Genomic DNA, 24691 nt, shown 5'->3' with positions numbered 1-24691 from the left:
TGATCCACTCAATGTACAGGAGCAGTGATCAATGCTAATGGTGGTCACACCAGGTATTGACTGACATTTTGGGTATTGAGCTGAAACTGTGTAAGCCCTTAACATTTGAAAAAAAACAATTATGTCATCTGCCTTTTAATCCATTAAACTGTCTTCAGTCAAATTTTTGTCAATCCTGCCCTATTAGTATTTCTTGTCTTTACTGTTGAATAAATAACATGTATACTGCATACTCGGCTTTTCTTTTGCGTGTGAGTATATAACTTATAATTTCCTTAAATTCTTTGTTATTTAAGGATGGCATAGATTTATTAAAACTTTTGAAGAGGGAAAGTTTACTGACATCTGCTGTAGATTTGGGGCTGAATATCAACCTCTAGAGCAGGTCTAGGTTTATCTCTGCTGACATGCCCAACCCCTTGTTCCAGATGCAAATCAAATATTTGTTATGATTCATTTATTGTATAATGAAAACCAGTGTAGCAGTGAGGGGAAATAATGTACTGCTTTGATTTTATCAACTTTTCTGTTATGTTTATTCATTAAAAAGACCCACTCTCTATGCCTTTCAGGTTACCGTATTTTCTTGAGTATAGTGCGCACTTTTTCCCAAAAAACACAGCTGTGTAGAGGGGGTGCGCATTATACACGAATTAATAAGTTTTGATGTTTTTTCCCCCATGGAAAGACATTACCGTGAGCATGTAACATCAGAAATACCATGTCAACAAATCCATACTGAAGATCGCAAATTATTCATGTAATTACACTGTCTGGCTATAAAAAGTGTTCTTTGTATATCTGGACTTATGTTTGTAACTTATTTCATTAATTTTATTCAAAAGCCCTTTTAACATTGTTTTAATTAATTTCGGCGAAATCGTGTGTGAAGCAATCAGAAGATCGCACAACTCACCGTTATTAACAGCAACCACGGTCAGATTACCGCTATTGACACCTAGAAACGAACTTTAGTTGACAGAGAATGGATACATATATCATAAATGCCATACTTTGAATCGTTAAAAGTCATATTTGTTTTTGTTGGACAATTCTATGTCAACACGTAATTCTCGCGATCACGCAATCACGTGCACGGGAGCCTTGACAGTGAATGGTCAGACTGGTTCCAAGTAAAAAATAATACCCGGCAATAGCGATCAGCTGCTTCACTTAGGGTTATTATTATTTTAATTATGTCTAGTAAAAGCTGCATCTAAATTAACAAGGTATTGGAATTTATCATATAATGGGTAGGTTTCGTGGCAGGATAAAGCCAACGGATAAAAACGATATCCGTTGGGGTCATATGCGGATAGAGATGCAAATATCAAAGGTCAAGTAGGGACTACTTTCACTGTTTATAAACAAACATGGCGTCGCCCTTGTCATTCGGCGATCGAGTCAGAATTAACCATCGTGAATCTGGATAAACTACGGAGATAATTGCTATCATTATCAAAAGAACAGTCTAATATACTGAAAATCAGTGTCTAACTGTGACGTAGCAAAGGCATTTTATAAGTTTTTGCAACTTCGGAGAAACAATTTTGCGAGGACACGAGGCCTAGCCAAGCGGGATCAGTAGCCATATCTGTGCTTGTAGACCTCTGCGGTTTGAAACCTTCTCCACAAATTAAAATAGTTGGATTTGGCCGAAATATGTTTGAATTGTTACCTTGTTTCGTTTTGTCGCTGTGTGTACATCTGATTACACTGCTTAATGTTATGACAGGACAGACCGACTGTCAACAACGTCTGACTGTGGCCGTGACGTCTCGTAGACTAGGTTTAGAGTAGCTTCCCTTTGACAAAGGGCAGTTACTCTAGCGGACAGACCGATGGATTGCCGCGAAAGGCAAATAAAACAATTGTTGTTTTGCGTATATGTTGCTTCGCCACTGTATAAGAAACAGATTTCAGTTGGAACCATATTGGCTACTGTCACTGTCCGACTGACACATCACTTACCCTGTGATGTAATAAATATTAATGCGCGCATTCCATGAAAACTCGCAATGTTACGGTAATGTTTATGAGAGAGGTAAAGCAATTTTGAAGCACAGAATTAAAGAATGACATTATATGATAAAGAGGTTATCAGGCTTGTGTGTTTGGGGATGGTAAATATCCTGTATTAGGAATAAACACTATGTATTTAGCTCGCCAAGGCTCGCTAAATACAATGTTTATTCCTAATGCCGGATATTTACCATCCCCAAACACACTCGCGTAATAACCTCTATATATTATTCCTGATAAAAAAAATAGTTTCAGATACAACTTTTGCTGATCCTTGCATTAAAATACTGTAAAGTTATATCATTGGGTGTGTCTTGACCGAATCACCAGTAGATTCCAAGAAAACGTGTGTACAGCTGATTGCTGTGTCCGGCTTAGTTTATGAGAAAATACACAAGGTAATCTTAATCCCTGGATATAAAACAATGCCTAGCTGAACAAAAAAAACAATTTAAACGGTAAATCAACATGTCTGGTGATTTTTTATCTCAAATTTCGAATTTGTACTGACAAAGTTTCTCATCACCTGTTCGTTTGCCGGACTTCGCTGAAGGGGTAGGGTGTATTTTTTTTTACACATGATATTCAAATTTCCTTTTTTCCAAAATATTGAACCTGCTAGAGGGGGGTGCACATTATACATGGGTGCGCACTATACTCAAGAAAATATGGTACATTGGTTTTACTTGGAGCACCAGACAGAAAATGTGGGCAATGTATTGTTAAGTCGAACAAACACTGCAATTTGTAGTATTTTTGGAATCTGAAGGAAGGAGAGATGTTATTACAATTTACCGCAGAGGTTATTACAATTTACCGCAGTTTGTTACAATTTGCTGCACCTGCCTCTCATAAAGAATGATATAAACAAACAAACAAAAACACCTTTTTTCTTTCCTTAAACAGGATGGTGGTCAGAATTGAAAATGCGAAATTTGAACAATTAGTGGCACTCAAATTATTTTTGGAATCTGAAGGAATGAGAGATGTTATTACAATTTGCCACACCTGCCTCTCAATATGAATGTCAATTATTATTTTTTAATCGTCTTTTTTTTTCCCTTTAAAGGGGAATTGTACACGCAAAGATCACTTTCTTTCTTATTTGGAACATTACGCAAGTTTATATCAGTGTTTGAAAATATACACTCATTTTTCTCACAGTAAAAGTGGGAAGCTCACATTAAGTGTGAAAATCTTAAGCCGTTATTAGGCCTTCGCTTTCTGAGCTAAACAGGCCTGAGTTATCCCCCTTAGATAATGACGTAATGGGTGCCAATTTGAATAGGACCATCTAGTCTCAATGCAAAAGTACCAGTTTATGGTGAGACATCATATGGTATCCGATACATTGTCTGATTCCAAAGATCAAAGTTACCTAAATTGACCCATCAAGAAATCGTAAAACCATACGCTTATGAACCAACATGAGGCAGGAAGACCCACATAACCTGTTGTGTCCACTGACCCCGACTCTACATCTTAACAATCACCAGTAACACGGTGCTAAGAATAACACTTTGATATGTGTGTACTTATATGCTCATTATTACATTTTCAGAGATATTTGTCACACCTGGTGACCAGCATTCTTTGTTAGCTGGCCTCATTCACCATGCCCCACCCTGTTACAACCCTATAGCTGGTATCAGCAGTGTTGTCAGTCTAAGCTTGTTAGGGCTATATGATAAGATTACACATCTGCCATCTGATTACAAGAGCATATACGAAAATGGGGTACATCCAAGTACATTTCTAAAGTTAGTTGACGAGTGGAAAATTACTGGGAAAAAGAGAATCCCTTTGATTTTTTCCCATCAAAATTAAAACAAATCGATAATTGATTAGTAACTGGATGTCATATTTCAAGCCAGCTCCAGCTCCAGCACCAGCTCCAGCTCCAGCACCAGCACCAGCACCAGCTCCAGCACCAGCACCAGCTCCAGCACCAGCACCAGCACCAGCTCCAGCACCAGCTCCAGCACCAGCACCAGGACCAGGACCAGCACCAGCACCAGCTCCAGCACCAGCTCCAGCACCAGCACCAGCTCCAGCACCAGCACCAGCTCCAGCACCAGCACCAGCTCCAGCACCAGCTCCAGCACCAGCTCCAGCACCAGCACCAGCACCAGCTCCAGCACCAGCACCAGGACCAGCACCAGCACCAGCACCAGCTCCAGCACCAGCTCCAGCACCAGCACCAGCACCAGCTCCAGCTCCAGCACCAGCACCAGGACCAGCACCAGCACCAGCTCCAGCACCAGCTCCAGCACCAGCACCAGCTCCAGCACCAGCACCAGCACCAGCTCCAGCACCAGGACCAGGACCAGCACCAGCACCAGCTCCAGCACCAGCACCAGGACCAGCACCAGCACCAGCTCCAGCACCAGCTCCAGCACCAGGACCAGGACCAGCACCAGCACCAGCACCAGCTCCAGCACCAGCACCAGCACCAGCACCAGCTCCAGCACCAGCACCAGCTCCAGCACCAGGACCAGGACCAGCACCAGCTCCAGCACCAGCTCCAGCACCAGCACCAGCACCAGCTCCAGCACCAGCACCAGCTCCAGCACCAGGACCAGGACCAGCACCAGCACCAGCTCCAGCACCAGCTCCAGCACCAGCTCCAGCACCAGCACCAGGACCAGCACCAGCACCAGGACCAGCTCCAGCTCCAGCACCAGCACCAGCACCAGCTCCAGCACCAGCTCCAGCACCAGCACCAGCACCAGCTCCAGCACCAGCACCAGCTCCAGCACCAGCTCCAGCACCAGCACCAGCTCCAGCACCAGCACCAGCTCCAGCACCAGGACCAGGACCAGCACCAGCACCAGCTCCAGCACCAGCTCCAGCACCAGCACCAGCACCAGCTCCAGCACCAGGACCAGGACCAGCACCAGCTCCAGCACCAGGACCAGGACCAGCACCAGCACCAGCTCCAGCACCAGCACCAGGACCAGCACCAGCACCAGCACCAGGACCAGCACCAGCACCAGCACCAGCTCCAGCACCAGCTCCAGCACCAGCACCAGCTCCAGCACCAGCACCAGCACCAGGACCAGGACCAGCACCAGCACCAGCACCAGGACCAGGACCAGCACCAGCTCCAGCACCAGGACCAGGACCAGCACCAGCACCAGCTCCAGCACCAGGACCAGGACCAGCACCAGCACCAGCTCCAGCACCAGCACCAGCTCCAGCACCAGGACCAGGACCAGCACCAGCACCAGCACCAGCTCCAGCTCCAGCACCAGCACCAGCTCCAGCACCAGCACCAGCACCAGCTCCAGCTCCAGCACCAGCACCAGCACCAGGACCAGGACCAGCACCAGCACCAGCTCCAGCACCAGCTCCAGCACCAGCACCAGCTCCAGCACCAGCACCAGCACCAGCTCCAGCACCAGGACCAGGACCAGCACCAGCACCAGCTCCAGCACCAGGACCAGCTCCAGCACCAGCACCAGCACCAGCACCAGCTCCAGCACCAGCACCAGCACCAGCTCCAGCACCAGGACCAGGACCAGCTCCAGCACCAGCTCCAGCTCCAGCACCAGCTCCAGCACTTGCCGGATAAAACAAACTGCCTAATTTTAAACCACAGATCACTCCATTCATGTGTTTAGTGTTGAAATCAGTCAGACCTATATTTAATAGTCCTAGATTATTGGTTATTGGTTAGTTCTGACAGACATTCAAAGAAAATGCATTGCAACTTGGCAGGGAAACTATTTATAATCCAGCATTAGGCCAGATTTTTACAAAAATATTTACAAACTTAAACAAATATAAAAGTTATAAATATACAATAATTATTAAAAACAGTGGGTTTTTCAATGAGTGGACAAGAAACATGTTAAATGTTTACAAAAAGCTCATTTACTGTCTTAATTCTGTTATATAAGTAATTAAACCATTGTGGTGATTAGGATCACTCATGTAAATTAAGTGATATAATATATTAACATATTATTATCCTGATGCAATAATGTTTCAGGTGCACTTGTTAGTGCGTGGGGATGCAGTCCAAGGCAGAGGAGTTGTGCTGTCTGGATGTCGCTCCCATCGGTAACAAGCTTGATACAAGAACCTCTGACTGCTACGGCTGCATCATCACTCACCTTGGTCTCCATGAAGTCTCCTCAAGCATATACAGTATGTAGGCCTTATACAATGAGTTTGTTTTCACCAGTTGATCACAAAGAGATGAACCAGAGCTCAAATTTGATAGGAAAATATTCCCTGAAATCTTTGAATAAATTCTTTGCTCATTGAATGTAATGTAATGAAGTTTCTAGGAATCAAATACTCAAGAAAAGTGGAAACACATGTTTATGTCCTAAAGGAAACCTTAGAACCCCACAATCAAGGAATGGGGGAAACCTCAGAACCCCACAATCAAGGAGTGTGGGAAACTTTAGAACCCCACAATCAAGGAATGGGGGAAACCTTAGAACCCCACAATCAAGGAATTGGGGAAACCTCAGAACCCCACAATCAAGGAATGAGGGAAACCTCAGAACCCCACAATCAAGGAATGAGGGAAACCTCAGAACCCCACAATCAAGGAATGGGGAAACCTTAGAACCCCACAATCAAGGAATTGGGGAAACCTCAGAACCCCACAATCAAGGAATCGGGGAAACCTCAGAACCCCACAATCAAGGAATGAGGGAAACCTCAGCACCCCACAATCAAGGAATGGGGGAAACCTTAGAACCCCACAATCAAGGAATGGGGAAACCTCAGAACCCCACATTCAAGGAATGAGGGAAACCTCAGAACCCCACAATCAAGGAATGAGGGAAACCTTAGAACCCCACAATCAAGGAATGGGGAAACCTCAGAACCCCACAATCAAGGAATGAGGGAAACCTCAGAACCCAACAATCAAGGAATGAGGGAAACCTCAGAACCCCACAATCAAGGAATCGGGGAAACCTCAGAACCCCACAATCAAGGAATGGGGGAAACCTCAGAACCCCACAATCAAGGAATCGGGGAAACCTCAGAACCCCACAATCAAGGAATGAGGGAAACCTCAGAACCCCACAATCAAGGAATGAGGGAAACCTCAGAACCCCACAATCAAGGAATCGGGGAAACCTCAGAACCCCACAATCAAGGAATCGGGGAAACCTCAGAACCCCACAATCAAGGAATGAGGGAAACCTCAGAACCCCACAATCAAGGAATGAGGGAAACCTCAGAACCCCACAATCAAGGAATGAGGGAAACCTTAGAACCCCACAATCAAGGAATGAGGAATACCTCAGAACCCCACAATCAAGGAATCGGGGAAACCTCAGAACCCCACAATCAAGGAATGAGGAAAACCTCAGAACCCCACAATCAAGGAATCGGGGAAACCTCAGAACCCCACAATCAAGGAATGGGGAAACCTCAGAACCCCACAATCAAGGAATGAGGGAAACCTCGGAACCCCACAATCAAGGAATCGGGGAAACCTCAGAACCCCACAATCAAGGAATGGGGAAACCTTAGAACCCCACAATCAAGGAATGGGGAAACCTCAGAACCCCACAATAAAGGAATGAGGGAAACCTCAGAACCCCACAATCAAGGAATGGGGGAAACCTCAGAACCCCACAATCAAGGAATCGGGGAAACCTCAGAACCCCACAATCAAGGAATGAGGGAAACCTCAGAACCCCACAATCAAGGAATGAGGGAATCCTTAGAACCCCACAATCAAGGAATGAGGAATACCTCAGAACCCCACAATCAAGGAATCGGGGAAAGCTTAGAACTCCACAATCAAGGAATGAGGAATACCTCAGAACCCCACAATCAAGGAATCGGGGAAACCTCAGAACCCCACAATCAAGGAATGAGGGAATCCTTAGAACCCCACAATCAAGGAATGAGGAATACCTCAGAACCCCACAATCAAGGAATGGGGGAAACCTCAGAACCCCACAATCAAGGAATAGGGAAACCTCAGAACCCCACAATCAAGGCATGAGGGAAACCTTAGAATCCCACAATCAAGAAACGTGTAAATAAAATTCTACCATGAGTAAATAAAACGCGAACTCTTTGGTGCTAGCAAATACACTGAGTGAAGCAGCTCGGAATTGAGTCCAGTGTTTTGAGTGGATTATCGATCTGAATTACGGAATCACCGAACAAAATATGGCGCTGTATATACTCAAGCAGTTTGTTTACACCCAAATACATCACTCAAACATATGACAGGCATTGAAAGCATATAAGCACAGCAACTTGGTAAGTTAACATGAGGGGGGAATCCCTAAAGAAAACAAAGCAAGCTTTGCAAGGCTTTAGCTCTACATCGCACGTCACCATAATGAGGCCATGTCGCTCATTTGACGCAAAAGATATGATGTCACACTGGTATATAGAAAAGCTCCAAAATTCCAAGCTCTCTGTTGTCTCCAAAACGTAAATACATTCCCTTTGTAGATTTCTATCGTGTTTTCTGCACGAAATGTATTGACACATATCCTTTTGAATATTGTAGTAACCGCATCTGTGCATTTTGTAACCTGTAATTGTAGATATAATTATTTAAATATGCCTACTGACAATGACTGAAAAAAGTACTATTCTATGAATATTAGCTTCCGCGGTGATGCGGCTGTCAAACCAGCTGTTTCAATCAGAGGGGGTTTATTGCGATTTATTAGCCTCTGATTGACCAATCAGAATCGAGTAAATTCCAAATTCATGGTAGAATTAATTTTAAACTTATCCTAACTTTCAGTTTGCACGTCTTCTTTCTTCTTCGATCAAATGCAAAAATGTGCTTGAAGAGATGTTTCCAGCCTCGTCCGAAGACATCAGAGCATTACCACGGTCAGCACTCAAACAAATAAGTCACACACTGTGATCCTCTGCCTACACGACCTGATCACATGCTTACCCCTGCCACATCATTCTCTTTCGTCAGAGCTAACAAGCTAGATGAGCTGTGATGCAGGTATGGTCGCGTTGGCACATAGCATGTGAGATACGATCACTTGTCTAATGAACAACAGGAAGTGCAAATAAAAAAGTACAGTTTTGAGTATTGGTCTAGTGCTTTCTGAAGACATTTACAGACGCTGATGGATAACAGACTAGACAATGAAGACACCGCCATGTTAATAAATAACACATGGGTCGGAACTATTTACTAACTGTTTTTGGATAAAAAATTAACTTTTGAATAGATATTACTTCCATAACTCTTACTGATTTCATTCAGAATTCCTCTGTTGATGCCTTTAATTTAATGAATATGAGATGTTTATGACTTGTACAGCCTTACAAGTGTTTCATCACATCAATGCTAACTTAAATTATTATTTTTCAAAGATATTCTTCCCTGTAATGAAAAGGTTTTAACTGCATGCAAATATGTAATATAATATTAAACCCCATAAGATGTTCATGACTTATCAGCCTTACACATTTCTGTAACAGCTAAAGTTAGGACTTGTTCAGCTTTAGAAATTGGCACTCATCCTGAAGTCTTTGCCAAACTGCCCAATAGTTAAGGTATCATAAGGACAAGTAGAAATTTTCCATTTTCTTAAGTTTTGCTATATGTTATCCTTATAAGGACTAGTGGACTGAAACTGTTAGTTTCTACCGCTGTTGTTATTTCCCCCTGATCACACTGGGTTACTCATTCTTGTAATAACCTAGGCACTTTATTCATAAAAGATGTTCTGGAATTAACAGATATATTTATTGAATGACAGAGACAAGTTGTACTTTTAATAGGGAAGTATTTGTGTAGGAAAAGCAGGAAAACACATACCGTATTCGACGTGATAAGTGCCTGGGGCGCTTTCAAAATTAGAAATAGGGGGCTCTCATTAGAATATAATTTTGGTGACAAAAAAAAAACAGAGTTAAAAGATTGTAAATTTCGTAGTTTATGCTGACAGCCTGAAATGATACAAAAGAAAAGTATGTGCGTATCATACACGGCAGATATATTTTCCAGAATTTAATTGCCCATAATAAAGGGTGCATACTACACACAAGTGCGTATTATACACAAATAAATAAGTGTTCATTGATCAATCGGAAGGGGTGCTAATTGGGATTGTTCACTAGCCAATATATTAGCAAATATCGCCTTGGGCGCTTATTAGAGCGGGGCGCTTATTACGTTGAATAGAGTACTAGCATTGAAGTTGATACTCATGTGCAAACCAAATTGAAGTCTTTGGTGTGGCAGTGCTTCATGGAAAAATGAAATCTAGACTTAGGTCAAACTTGATGACAAGAAGTTTGAACTGGGAAACAAGTCAGTTTTAAAGAGCATGTCATCATGCAGTTATTACACCAGATTAAGAAGGAAGACAAGTGAACATTACCTGAAAGTTGTATCTTCACTTTGCCACTTTTTCCAAAGCTCCCTTGTATAGTTCCCTTCTGTCCAGATGAAAGTTCAACCTGCATCCCTGTAAACAAAGTTATGTCGGTTTCCTTCTTGAACAGGTTTTTGGCAATCACTGTGTACTTATCTGTGGCTCGTTCCATCAGCCCTTCCCGTCTTTTCACCTTAACAACCTTCACTTTGGGTAAAACTGTTGTCAGGTAATCAGCATCAGCAAAAGACTCTAATATGTTCCCATGGAACGCAAGGCGACAGACATTTGCATCAACATCAGAATCTAACTTGGAGCCGATGAAAATAGCTGATGGCAAGCATACAACAGGTCTGTCAAACTGCAAAAGAGCAAAATTGTCCATTGTCTGCTCCACTGTATCACAGGATGCAGACACTTCTTCTTGGAATTCATATTCTTGTGAAAAGTTGAATCTTTTCAATTCAGGGCTATCTTTCTCTTGACTGCATCTAAAGAATGAAGCATGTCCCATTACGGTGTCATGTCCTACAGTTATATGATACTTGGATTTGTTGGAAATATTCCCTTTGAAGTGAGATATTTTGTGTATTGATACCAGGGCTGCCACTGTTGTTGAGAGGCTTCCTGGGGTGCATACAAATCCTCGCTCAAGCAGTTTGGGATCAAATTGAGTTACACACACACCTGCTCTGTCACCCTGTAACACAGACAGACATTTATCAGTCATCATTAATTAACATAAAATTCCTTTCACTTCTATGCCAACTTTTAACAGGGAACAACATGAATCAAATTTTCACATCCCTATCATTACCGCATGATAAAGATTGTCATCAATTTGGAACAGTAAAACTGAAGTCACAACTTTACAGGAAGGTAACAAATAAGGCTGAAAAAAAAAAGGTTTCTCAGACAATAGCTTTTGAAAATATCGTGCGGGCGGACGGCCTTTTTTTAAAGTTTGGTTGGGTACACACTAGTAAGAATCCAAATGGATGGAGAATGATATCATAATCAAATATATCATAAATGCCATACATTGAATCGCTGGAAGTCATACTTGTTGTAGTTTGACTATTATATGTCAACATAAGGTTTTCGCCATTGCGGGCACGGGAGCATCGAATGCGATTGATCAAATTCTTCCATATAAAAAAATATCCGGCAATAGTGATCAGCTGAACCAAAGTGCTACTCTTATCGTTATTAATTTATTTCACATATATAAAGCTGAAACTAACATAATATTGGAATAAATTATTCCTGATAAAACAAGTATGAAATACTCTTACCCCCCACCAATATGACATGTCCGGTTGTGTGCAATGCATTAGCTCCTGTGAACAATGTTCACTGGACCTTTTTGTAAATGGCCTAATTGCAGAACTAAAAAAGTTATTACTGGTGTTGTTTTGCCATCTGCAATTAATAATAGAATACATAACTGTATTTGTAATGATTAAGGATGAGACATATGGACGAACAACTTCTTTATTACAATTATGAGCAACGTTTCGGTGTAGGTTCAAAAATCGTTATGAAGCAAGTGAAGTACAGAGTATGGTTGACAAGAATCTATACATCCTCGGAGGCAGTGTTCATACAGCTGAGTAGGTTTAAGATGCAGTTACACTGTTGTATTTGTAACGAGTTGTGCTATTACTTAAACAATATTGTGATGCCCCATGCTAAAGTTCCTGGATATTGTTTTCTTTCAACCATGACAAAATATTGTACGGTTTTCAAGATCTGCTCCAGAAACAAGCACTACCACCATTTTCAGTCTAAGTCAAAGCTGTTGCCAGGGAAACTAAAAAAATCTTTTTTTTTAAAATCCCAAAGAATCAAAAGGCACCACTTTACGTCTGGACCTATTTAATGTGCCACGTTTGGTGAAGAAATAAGGACGGAAAGACGGACGGATGGCACCCATTCCTATATTCCCCTTCCACTTCGTGGCGGGGGATAATAATAGTTTCAGATACAACTCTTCCACTCATTTTTCAAAATTCTTTAAAGTTATATAATTGGGTGATTTTTGACCGAATCACCGGTAGATTCCGAGAAACGTGTGCACAGCTGATTGTTGCTTCTGGCTTAGTTTATGAGACAAGATGTACAGTAATCTTAATCTCTGCATATAAAACAATGCTAATGAGAACAGGAATTACAATTTAATCGGCAAATCATTATGTTTAGTGATGTTTTATCTCAAATTTCAAATTTGTATTGGCCAAGTTTAATTGTTATAATCTATTCCATTTGCCTGAATTCGCTGAAGGGCTACGATGTAATGTTGTATCGCAAATTTTATCTTTTCTTTGACCAAATTTGAAAACAGCAAAACAAGCAAGCAAATTCCTTTTGCTGCCATGACAATAACACACGAGATGTGCAGTAAAGCAGTGCGCATGAAAAGGGAAGTAACTGCACGTTGTATTGGATTGTATTGTTTTTAAGTATTGTAGCATTTCACTTTTGAGGTTGTGTGTTCGAGACATGGAAAATTTAAGGATTTTTTTGTTTTGAAAATGTAAAAAAAACCGAAATGTGCAACAGTAGCTGAGAACCAACAATATTTGATTTTTTTTAGCCTTACATAACTTTACATAAACCACAAACTGCATATCAAATTTTATGAGATACATGAAAAATGAGACACACACACCTCTGTAGCCAAACTAAATAATAAATACTTCCATAACACTTCAACTGTATTTTGATGACCAACATCAATAGTGAGTTAAAGAAACATGTACAATGATTCTGTGAAAAAGAAAATACAGTAAATTTGAAAAACTTTACAATGATATCGAAAGCAAATTTGGATCTTCTTTGGTTTAACCCTTTCGCCCCGACTGCCCGATTTATCGGGCAGGATAAACCGTGTCCCAGGACCCGGCTGCCCGAAAAATCGGGCAGCATAAGCCGAGGCCCAGAACCCGGCTGCCCGATAAATCGGGCGGCGCGAGCGTGTTTACAAAATCGCTCTTTCTACTTCCTTTCTCGTGTGTAATCTCGTTCTAAATATGGAAACGAGATCTACACGTATTGACACGTCATTCGATGGAATTTCCCCGTCTTTTTGGCGCGAAAATCGCGGGTATGTCACCTGTTTTCGCGACAGGTATTTTTCTCGCTTGAATCGTAAATCAAGCGTAATGGCGGCCAACTACGATTCGGATAGCGATCAGATGATTAACAACGACTATATCGGGAATAATAATGTGTTTGAATTGAATAATTTACGCGAAGGGGAGAGGGAATTTCGCGAATATTTTCGTGAAGATTTTGACGGTTTCGACGAGGTGTCCCCCCCCCCCCCCCCGCCAACTTTCGAGAATGGGAGTGGCAGAGGGACACACGACAGTGGAGACATGAGGGATTTTGAAGAGGCGACCGGATTCAAGAATATATATTGACACGGTGAGTGAAGAGTCGTGCTATTGATTTTTTCCAACTGTTTTACAATGATTCTGTGTTTGAACAGATTATCAGTGCGACGAATGAGAATGCAGCCTACACGTGAACGAGCGATCACAACAACAACAAAGGTGAGTGGCATGACGTATCTGTTTTGTTTTTTTTTTAATTTATTTTTCTGATCGCAATCCGAATTGTAGTTTGCCGGTTTGTCGTATGTCCTTATATTTCGCTCAATTTGAATAAAATTTATTTCCATATTCATGTTTGTTTTCTTGTTTTTTACATCTTAATTTAAATTTTAGTAACTGTAATGATTATTTATTTATTAATTGATTTAATAAAGTACTGATTTAATTTATTATGCAATTGTAAATAGCAGTGTATTGTAAATATGTTATCACAACTTGTATATTTGCAGAACTTGAATTTACGATCTTTCCGTCCTTTTACAATGTTTCCCTCTTCAGATCAATCTGTGTTATCTTCCCTGTGATGTCATTCTTATAGTAGCTGTGGTTCAATGTTCAGATAATGTGATAAATAACTTTTTAAAAACTTAAATACTTAATTTTTGTTTCAAATCCTGAAAAAGAACAAAATAAATCAAATATTTGTGTTTTTACCTGTGTTAACGAGTTTACCTGCGTTAACAAGTTTACCTGTGTTAACGAGTTTACCTAAGAGGCTGTAAGTGTATCATAAGTAATATGTGACATCAGTATAGAAAACAAAGTCAGTACCAAGAGTTGTAAACTTGTTTATTTGTTTACAGATGTGCATGAAGAGAATTTACCTGTAACACCTGGGATTACCTGTGCCGTCCAAGATGACAAGACCACTGTGTTATGTTTACCTTGTATCTGTGATTTATTTTTGTGATTTGTAATACAATTTGAGCCAAAATTCATTGTCTGTTTTCATTTTTTCAGTGTTTTCAAGTTTTATTTCACTTGTAAACACCTATAATTAGAAAATAACAAAGGTTAGAGACAATAACAACAAAGAATATTAAAGTATACTTAATCCTCTTTACAATGGTATATGATAAATGTATATTAAAAGCAGGTTTCTGGTAGAAAAAGTGCATCAAAAATGATAGTGTGATTTTCCAATAATACTGCCAGGGAGGCCAGTGTACAGGCCTTGTCAGTGTCAGGGACTGCAGGGTCTCAAGGGACATAACTCTGGGGCAGCCAGTGATGAAAGAGTTAAGGTTATGCTTTCTAAGCCCTTCATTTCTTTGCAGAAAATATTTTAAACTCCATGTAAAATTTGAATTGTTATAATAGTGGCCTGTCTTCCGTGGACAGTTTGGGCATTCTTGAACTCTTTTCACTATATTCACTATATTCCCCCATATCACAAGATGTAGGAAGGTGAAACTTTGCCTGAACCATCCACTATACAGCCTCTCTCCTAATGTTGTTCAAACCATAAACTTTCGAAGACAACATCAGTTTCCATGATAACTACTTGAGAAAATAAAAAAAATAATAATTATTGTGTATAATTCTAGGAATACAACCTCTATTACATCATAGCCTAATAAGCAAAATCTAAATATTTTTTACATTTGTATACTTATCCTGCATTACTCCTAACTGCATTTACTTTTGTTTTTTGACAGAAAGAAAAAAGCTGTTCCAACCTGAAGTGTGGCAGTACCCTCGCACAGCCGCCACGTGACCTGGAAGTGGTCACATCACATAAGAGCACATGACTGCATTGAACGTAACATTTGAAACTCTTTAGGGAAGTAGCACTGTGATGGGTGGGCACTTAGATGAAGTAATGCAGGATAAGTATACAAATGTAAAAAATGTTTAGATTTTACCACATTTTTTAACTTATCCAGCATTACTCCTTAATGCATCTTTACCAGTTGGTATACCTTCAGAGGTGAGCAGAACTAATCCACTTTGTAGTCCCAAGAAAACAGTACAGCATCCCGAGCGATGACCGTAAACAATGACCATTCTTGTCAGAATGAAAATGAAAGAGAGAGGAATATAGGAAGACCGGGTAAGAGAACAGTAATAGAAAAAAGTGTGTGCTAAAATCTAGAATTGACCTATCAAGCGAATGCTAAGAGCATGTGAGGCTTCTAATCTGGGTTGGCAAAAACAGGAGAAGGTTGACGATCCCGCTCAATAGTCTATGATCATCAATTGCCACACGGGTTGGAGACTTGTTGAGCCACCACCAGGGGACCTAAACTATAACAGGGTTAGAAACTAACAGTTTTCGTCCACTAGTCCTTATAATGATAATATATAGCAAAACCCTTAAAAAGGGCGAATTTCTACTAGTCCTTATGATACCTTTACCATTGGGCAGTTTGGCAAGGACTATAGGACTAGTGCCAATTTCTAACGCTGCCTAAGAGCATCTGAGTAAACATGGCAATGCATGTACAGGGCACAATAAAAGCCCCTATTCGTCGTCTGGTCCCACCATGGTAAAAGACCTATCTGGGTGTCCTGGGAGTTGATTCTTGGAGGTGAAAGCCCATCACAGAATAGAGTTCACTGACACGAGCCGCTGTAGCCAGAGCCAAAGAAAGCTTGTTATTCTGGCATTTTCATCATTCTACGGTCTTCTGAAATGGCTAGAACGAAGTTGATGGCCACCAGGTGTGTAGATATGGTAGATCCATTGAGGAGATGTCAACAGCAGAGGAAGAGTAAATATTCAGCCAAGAATTGAGGGGAAGCAGATGTGGGATCCTGCTGCTTGTCCTTGCAGAAAGATTCAAAGAATCGCCATTTGTCATCATACAGACTCCTCGTTGACTGTGTATGAGCCAATTGTCTGCGAACAGGCTACATGAATACAACTACATTGGTCATCATATGCGGAAAGGATGGAAGCAAAGAATGGAATGTTGAAGGAGCACGCACGATCGACTGAGGGTTGAGAGTGGAGGCAGAATCAGCAGCCAATATCAACGACATAGTCGTCAAAGAAACAGAGGGTGTATGTAAATGTATCACGTGAGATTGGATAAGTTTAAAAATTTCAATTTCCCTGGTTTGTGGCGAGCCTCCAAATCTGCAGCTGTTGCCAATAGTACAGAGGACTGGAGGGCAAATTAAATAAACCTTTATTTCCTGACTGTTTATGTGAAGGGCTTGATTTTCATGTGACCACTCTCCCTGGATCATTAGATTGTCCATATGAGCTCCCCAGCCAGTGTTTGAGTCATCAGCCTGTGTTTGTGGGAAACATGAATGGAATGTTTGGCATCAAATTGTGATGGGGGAGCCATCAATTCAGGTCTAAGTGTCTGGAAGCTGTAGGTTGAATTTTCATTCAGATGGTGTATTTGTGAGGTATTTATCCAGTTCTGCAGAGGACGCAAATTTAGCCTTTCTGTGTAGGTAAGGTTTTGCATGAATGAGCAGGCTGTATGTCCCTCGATCTTGCAGCCCCTGAAGGACGTCATGGATTGCTCCTGGGCACCTCATGCCCTAGCTGACTTCTCCTTACTCGTGAATCTACCCTTCTTCTTAAACAGGGTTTCTTACAACTTCTCCTCCTCAGACTTTTATAATGAGACGATGAGTAAAATTCCAAGCGTCCACTAATCCTCCAAATTCCTTTTCATTATGAGAAATGCCCAGATCACATCTTGAATCCATCATGCACATCAAATCCTGGCACTTGAATCACATAGTATGATAAGTTCCACAGTTCACACAGACCAATGGAGAGTCCTTTCTCATGCTCTCAACACAAACTCTATTCTGTTTGAAACATCTTGCAAGATGATGTTTAACTTATGGATAGTAAATGTAACTGTGGAAAACCTTCAGACAATTATCAATGAAAGAACAAACCCAAAATTGGAAGTGGGAAAACTGGGAAAATGAAGTGCCGTATTCCACCTTGCACGTGTGCAGTAGATCAGTTTTCATACTTCTCATTAGAGTGGAGAGGACATATGTTGAAAAATCTTAAGATTTTTATAGTGTGAGTTTAGCCAAAATGAATGTAATAGAGGTAAGGTATTTGAAAGAATGATCTAGTTTTTGCCATTGTTCCCCAATGTATGCAGATAATTTGCCAAAACATGGTTGTAGGCTTGTGTGCAGTGGGGTTTGAAATATAGTTTCCCTATTTGCACTTATTTCTGTGTTTTGTCCTTGACTGCATTTGCACTTTGGTGACATTAACTGTAAGACTGTACAGACACTAATGTCAAATCAAGGTAACAAGTCACAACAAAAAAGTTGTGAAATCTAGACACCAACTGGCGCTGCTGGCATATTTCTTGACATAAAGGGAAAGTTGACTTTATGGAAGCTGAAGTCATGCTTCTTCTCATTAATTCTGGTGGATAGTTTTTTTTCACCCTGAATCTTTATGCATAGAATATGATACAGAGGAGGCGGTTTCACTGGTCTCTTTCTATCAAAAGAAGGGAAATTACCTTCAAAGTGACATAGGGGCGGTCGGGTAGCCTAGTAGTTAAGGCATTCGCTCATCACGCCGAAGACTCAGGTTTGATTCCCCACATGGGTACAATGTGTGAAGCCTATATCTGGTGTCCCCCACCGTGATATTGCTGGAATATTGCTAAAAGCGGCATAAAACCATACTCACTCACTCAAAGCAACATAAGACACAACCATGACATAGGATGGGAAGTGTGTAACTTATTTACAGGGGGCTGCTTAATTGCATGATCTTATTTTTCACTGGAACATCTCTAAATGCAGCCTTCTCAATCAGATTTGGCAGATAAAATTAAATGAATAAGTTACCGAGTTAATGGATTGATTCAAACATGCCTTAGACAATAGTCAAATAATACCACATTAATGTATTATCATTTTTGTTCAATAGATACCTGTTGAATAAAATCTACTGGCTTCTTAAACATCTGTATTGACTTGATCTTCTTGTTGACTTTCATAGTTGGGAATTCAAGAGCCTGAAAGAAAAAAGAAATAGTATGAAAAAAAATCATTATTGTGCAAAATTGGAAATTCTTAAAGTACTTATTTTCTTAAATTCAGAGATAATTTCAATGTTGCATCCAATTAAACGCTTTTCCTTTTAATTGCTCCTGTTGTCAGTGAAATACAAGTCACCCCTACAGAGGCATATTTTAGTCATAACTATTCTGAAATGATTCACATGAATAGGGAAAACCTTAATTTCAGGTTTGAAATTTTTACTGACATTTGCTGCAGAGTTGGGACGTCTGAGCAGGCTCAGATACATCTTGGTAGAGCCCAGTGATTAGTTGTTAACTTCAGGTTCAATATCAACAAAAATGTATACCCCTTCTACCTTCTACACAGCTGTGTGGTTTTCTTTGCGCAGTATACTCAAGAAAATACGGTAAAAACAATAATTTGATAATATTATGATAAGAACGCCTTCAGCTGTACTCATTTACATTCTCAAAAGTTGATAAACAGTCCCAGCACTGTAGCACACCTGTTTGAAATGTCAAAAAAACAAACACTTAACCAGTTATTGTCAGCATTAATATTCAAAGATTTTCTAGCTAAATACTGAACCTCGACTGCATTGAACAAAATATGATGTCATTATAAGGAGAAACAAACATGCTGAACTCTATCAGTCTGGCAATTTTAAAGGAGATGCAAAACATGGAAAAGAGATAATGTCAACATGTTGCCAGTTGGTTTGTTCATTCTCCTCCAGTTGTAACTATTTTTCTAATCTTTATGCATACTTTAGTTAGAATGGGATTATGACATGGTAAGTTGTCTGCTTTACTAATGCTTGTGACTGACACTGATTGACATGGAGCATGTCTTTGAAGCAGTTAATTACTCATGTTAGAATATTCTGAGTTTGTGTAACATGATCTAGTGCATGCATTTCTGATTTCAGGAATTGCACCCAAACACATACCTGACTACAGGTGCACACTCTCAACAACATAACATACACACACAGAGAGTTGTTCAATACATAAAAGAGTACTATGATTCCAGAGACCTTCACTTCCCTTGAAGGTTCCTCAAAGCCTTCCACTTCAATGCCCCTCCCAAACATTGACCCATGTATGTACAACATTTCCTCCTGCAACATGCAGTCATTCCCAAATTGAAACTTGAAGCAGCCATAAGAACAGCAGCTGTAGTTCAGTGGCCAAGGGCACCAGTGTCAGTAGAGATGATTCCACAATGTCTCCACACTGCTTAACGCTGCTGTCAACATCTGTAAGAGGGACCAATTTTGACACAACCACACCGTTTTGCAGTGACATTTAGAGTGAGAACGGCAACATCAACAATGGCGACGTGCCAAGTGGCGTCAAATTGTCTTTTTGGTTGAGTTTCGCTACCATCTTTCTCATTCTGATGGTCAAGTACATGCGTTTTGTGTTGCCGCGGATTGCTGTGTCACTCAGGCTAACCAATGGGATGGTGGAAGTGTGATGGTTTAGGGAGCTTCAGCTACAACCATAGGTCCCAGCTTCACGTCTTCTGACACGTGCGAGTGCTGTTGTGTATAGGTTCATCATGTTGTTCTCATGTTTATTACAACTGCAGTTGTTTCAACAAGACAACGCACATCCTCACACAACAAGGGTGTCTATTGCTCATCTGGCTCAGAACAAAATCAACATTAGCGGGCAGACAACCAAACACACTTGCAGAATTGGAACAGAGATGAGTGTTGATTAGATGGCGTTGTACCGTGCAAGCCAGAGTAACACCCATACTCGCAACAGAGGAGACATTTTCCCAACAAAGGCTATCTCTCTTTGACGTTCTGTGTTCCTTTGTAAACTTCTGTAATATCAGTGTAACAACCACCTTTAGTTCTTAAACTGATGTCCCAGGGGATTTTTGTTAGAGATTATACAATTGTTCTCCGTCACCGTTTCAAGAATACAAGTTCAAAAATTCAGTTCATATAACCACTACATGCATAAGACTAATATCAGTATATATATAAGGTGAGGTGAAATTGGGTTTAACGTCACGTCCAAGATTATTGCACTTATATAACGACATGCATGTTTGTGTATGTGTTTGTGTGGCTGCTTGTACTAGTCCGGACTGATGCCGATTTATAGTGCTAGCTCACTGAGATGCCATGCTGCAGTTTAACATGAATATCCCACTCAGACACAGTATACTGACTCCGAGCCGACCAGTCCTTGTTTTAGCACCTTAATGCCGAGCGCCAGACAGGGTAACAACAAGTACCATCTTTTAACGTCTTTTGGTATGACGCAGTCGGGGATCGAACCCCGGACCTTCCGCTCTCCGGGCGGACGCTCTACCACTAGACCACGGAGGCGGTTAGGGAATATATCAAGTCATACTATTGAAAATTGCAAAACTGCTTTTGGAAAGACCTTCACTGTGACCCAAAAGATGAATTGTACCAAGTTTCATTATTGACCTACAGTAAATTCTTCATGTGTTACATGGTGAACACGTGTTCTTGGCATGGGTCATCAATGTGTCAAAAAAAACATTTACAAAGGACATAATGGAGAATATGTTTCGGGGAAAAAGTCTTAATTGATTTTGCGTGCCAAAGGTGTAAGTGATCTTGGCAAACAATTTATTGAACATGTAAATACAACAGAAGTGGTCAATGTGAAACAAAGACGATTTGAACAGTTTCTGTGTCACCTCTCGGCGAGCTTTTACCAGGCTCATTACTCCTGAAACATGGCAGGGATAGCAATGTTGACCTGTGCCATCAAGTGATTAGTATAATCATTTGGTTTTTAGCAAACAGCGGACACTCGACACTGGCCCAAACAACGCTAAATCACAGTTAAAAGCTGAAGTTTTCTAAAGATAGACACGTCCTTACAATCCAATGTCACCATAAATCCAAGGACTGTTCTCATTGTTATGTCAATACCAACACAGAACATGAAACAAAAAATGGATTATAATGTGTGGGTGTCCCTGTCCAAAGTTACTGGCCGAGCACATGCTGCTGGTTGCAACCGCCATGTCGGGTAAGTAGATCTACTAAATTATAGAGTTGTGACGATTAATCTATACGTATTCGAATCACGATCTCTAGGTATCCGATACGATATATCGATATGGTTTCTATGTATCGATACAATAACAATACATTTCATTGAATAAATTAATCTGTTCTGAAACAAAATATTTACTCGTAATACAACCGGAAACGCTGTCTCGTGGACGCCGCCATGTTTGAGGTTGCTATGCAACATTTAATCTCATTTAGTCTCGCTAGTTAAAATGGTGGCTCTTGGCGAGGCAAGCGATGTGTCAGAGTTTATGAAGCCTCCGGCATGGTTTAAAAGTGCTGTGTGGAAGCATTTCCTTCTGTCGAGAGACAAAACAAAGGTGTCATGCACTATTTGCAATACCATTTCAACATATAATTGCAACACAATGAATATGGCAGCCCATTTGAAGAGACGCCACGCGAGTGAAGATGTTCAAATTCACAAGAGGGCAAAACTGGATCCTCGAACTTCCAACTCGTCGTCGAAGAATTCTGCTGGTGACTTTTGACTGAATGAATATTAGTGATTGGCCATTTTAACTCATTCAAGTCTTTTATTCTGCAAGAATTCCTTTATAAACAGGTATGGTGCTAATTATTATTGTACCTTTCTGCCTGTACCAAGTGCCAATTGAGATTGATATCATTTTTGTTAAAATTTTGACTGAGTGAACTATTGCAATCATTACTGAATATTTCTAGTAACAGTATTGTCAGTTGTGACACTTTATGTGTTCTAAAGTTCAAGTTGTGTAAACTGAGGGTATGAAATTTGAGTTTCAGTTCCTCCACAAGTCCATTCCAAACTGTTCAATATAAGCTTGATTATATTTCTTGCTCAGGGACAAGCAAACTCAGCATAAATAGAAAATATGCTGATTTCAGTGTGATGAAAATTATTTGTGTTTTACCCAATCATGGTTTAATGGCCAAGAAATATTTATTTTCATATGTGTGCCAAATTGATTTTTATTTTGGATTTTCCTAATTAAAAGTTTCAAATAAAAGGTTTTTGAGATCTTTCTTTCATCTAACTCCTTGAATTTAAGAACAAAATTACATGGATTACACAAAACAAAACTGAAGAATTTAGTTTATTTATTTATTCATTATTTAGATTTTATTTTCTTAAAAACAGGCATGTTCAGCAGTTAATTGTGTATCGTGATACATATCGAATCGAATCGAATCGTAAAGCAAATATCGCGATACGTATTGTATCGGTTTCAATGTGTATCATCACAACTCTACTAAGTTACCATTAAACAGTAGCTCTAAGGTATCAGTTTTACTTACTGTGAAGTACCAAAACTAGTGTATGTATAATTGTTCTGCAATTGAATGAATTCTCCAAAACATAACCAAATAACAATATTGCATTTTCACTGTGCAATATACCTATATACATGTACATGGTATGAGGGTGTAATGTACAGCAACATTGTATTAATCCTACATCATTGTGTTATGCTACTTAAACTTTTGGATGTGGAATTATATGTTTTTATACATTTTTAATTAAACAATCAGTGAACAATATATCTGTTTCAGTGAGGGTGAGTTCTGCAACCATGCTGCTGTCCTTTATGCTTTAGTTGACATCTCAGGAAAAAAACTTGATGGATTACATGCATTTACTTTAAAGGAATGCAAGTGGAACCAGCCAAGAAAACGCAAATTGAGCCCGGTTAAATTACAAGATATGACATTCACAAAACACAAGGGGACAGAACATGCAAAGACATCAACAATTTCAAAGCAAGATGCTACTAACGCATTGTTAAACTAATAAATGTGGATAGATTTGCTGCAAAACTTTGTGGAAGTCCTCCACATGCAGGGTAGTTACTGACTCAAAGTCTGTTGTCAATATGGCTGAAGAAACAGATGTGACAGTATCTTCCCTTCACTCAGTTGATTTTAACTATGCAGACAGCTGTGATGGGAAAAGTGAGGAGTGTGCTAGACATTTGTCACAGTATTTCAGGGATATGTGCCTCTCAGAAGAAGACTGTGTTACTATCGAGAAGAACACACATGGACAAGCAAACCATCAACTGCCCCTGATAATGCAGTTAAGACCATTTTTGGATATTCATCATTTTATAATGATGGTCTAAAATGGGGATGTAGTCATGAGACCACTGCAAGGTGAATATATGGGAATCTGCTGAAAAAAGATAACTTGAGTTCAAAAGTTGTTACATGCAGTCTCTATGTGTGGAAGGTGTATCCTCATTAAAATGGGTCTATTAAAATGGGATCATTTTAAAAATATGGGCGACGGAACCTTATAAAGCGTGTAATGTGTAAGTTCTACAAATCTAAATTTGAATTATTTATCCTGGACAGAATTGGTAATCTTAATCATGTTAATTGTTTCACATAATGAACAGGCTTCTGTCTTTTCACTTTCCAGTCAAATTTCATGTTTGTTAGTTAGTGGGAATGCCCCACTCTGAAATGAACACTGTCATAAAAGATGAAAAAGGGTCTTGTGACAATAGAAATGTCAATACCTGTCTAAAACCTTAGCTGTTTGTCACTTCTATCATCTGCTGTTAACGTTTAGTTATGAACAGTTGTAGAATTCAATACCTGTCTAAAACCTTAGCTGTTTGTCACTTCTATCATCTGCTGTTATCGTTTAGTTATGAACAGTTGTAGAATTCAATACCTGTCTAAAACCTTAGCTGTTTGTCACTTCTATCATCTGCTGTTATCGTTTAGTTATGAACAGTTGTAGAATTCAATCCCTGGCTGTGACATACCAAAAGATTTTATCAAAATTTAATGGTTGGTACGTCATTGTACATGGTGTTTCTCTCCTAGGTGCAGACATTGAAATGGACAAGAAGGGACTGGTTCGCTCAGTACGTACGTGTTCCCAGTGTGTG

General features: G+C 40.2%; 1 protein-coding gene across 3 annotated transcripts in view; it reads right to left on the bottom strand.

The window, feature by feature from the left end:
• The window catches only part of LOC124126066 (selenocysteine-specific elongation factor-like), a 77213-nt gene that overhangs the window by 14860 nt on the left and 37662 nt on the right, over window positions 1-24691 (bottom strand). For all 3 annotated transcript variants that reach the window (XM_048398302.1, XM_048398303.1, XM_046489491.2), the window contains exons 5-6: window positions 18649-18732; window positions 10374-11067 (exon numbers count right to left, since the gene is read on the bottom strand). In XM_048398302.1, the coding sequence (XP_048254259.1) occupies window positions 10374-11067; window positions 18649-18732 (778 nt within the window). The remainder of the gene's footprint in view (window positions 1-10373; window positions 11068-18648; window positions 18733-24691) is intronic.

The sequence above is a fragment of the Haliotis rufescens genome, unplaced genomic scaffold, assembly GCF_023055435.1.
Source record: "Haliotis rufescens isolate VD_foot unplaced genomic scaffold, xgHalRufe1.0.p SCAF_18, whole genome shotgun sequence".
NCBI lineage: Eukaryota > Metazoa > Mollusca > Gastropoda > Lepetellida > Haliotidae > Haliotis > Haliotis rufescens.
This window is presented reverse-complemented; position numbering and strand designations above follow the sequence as displayed.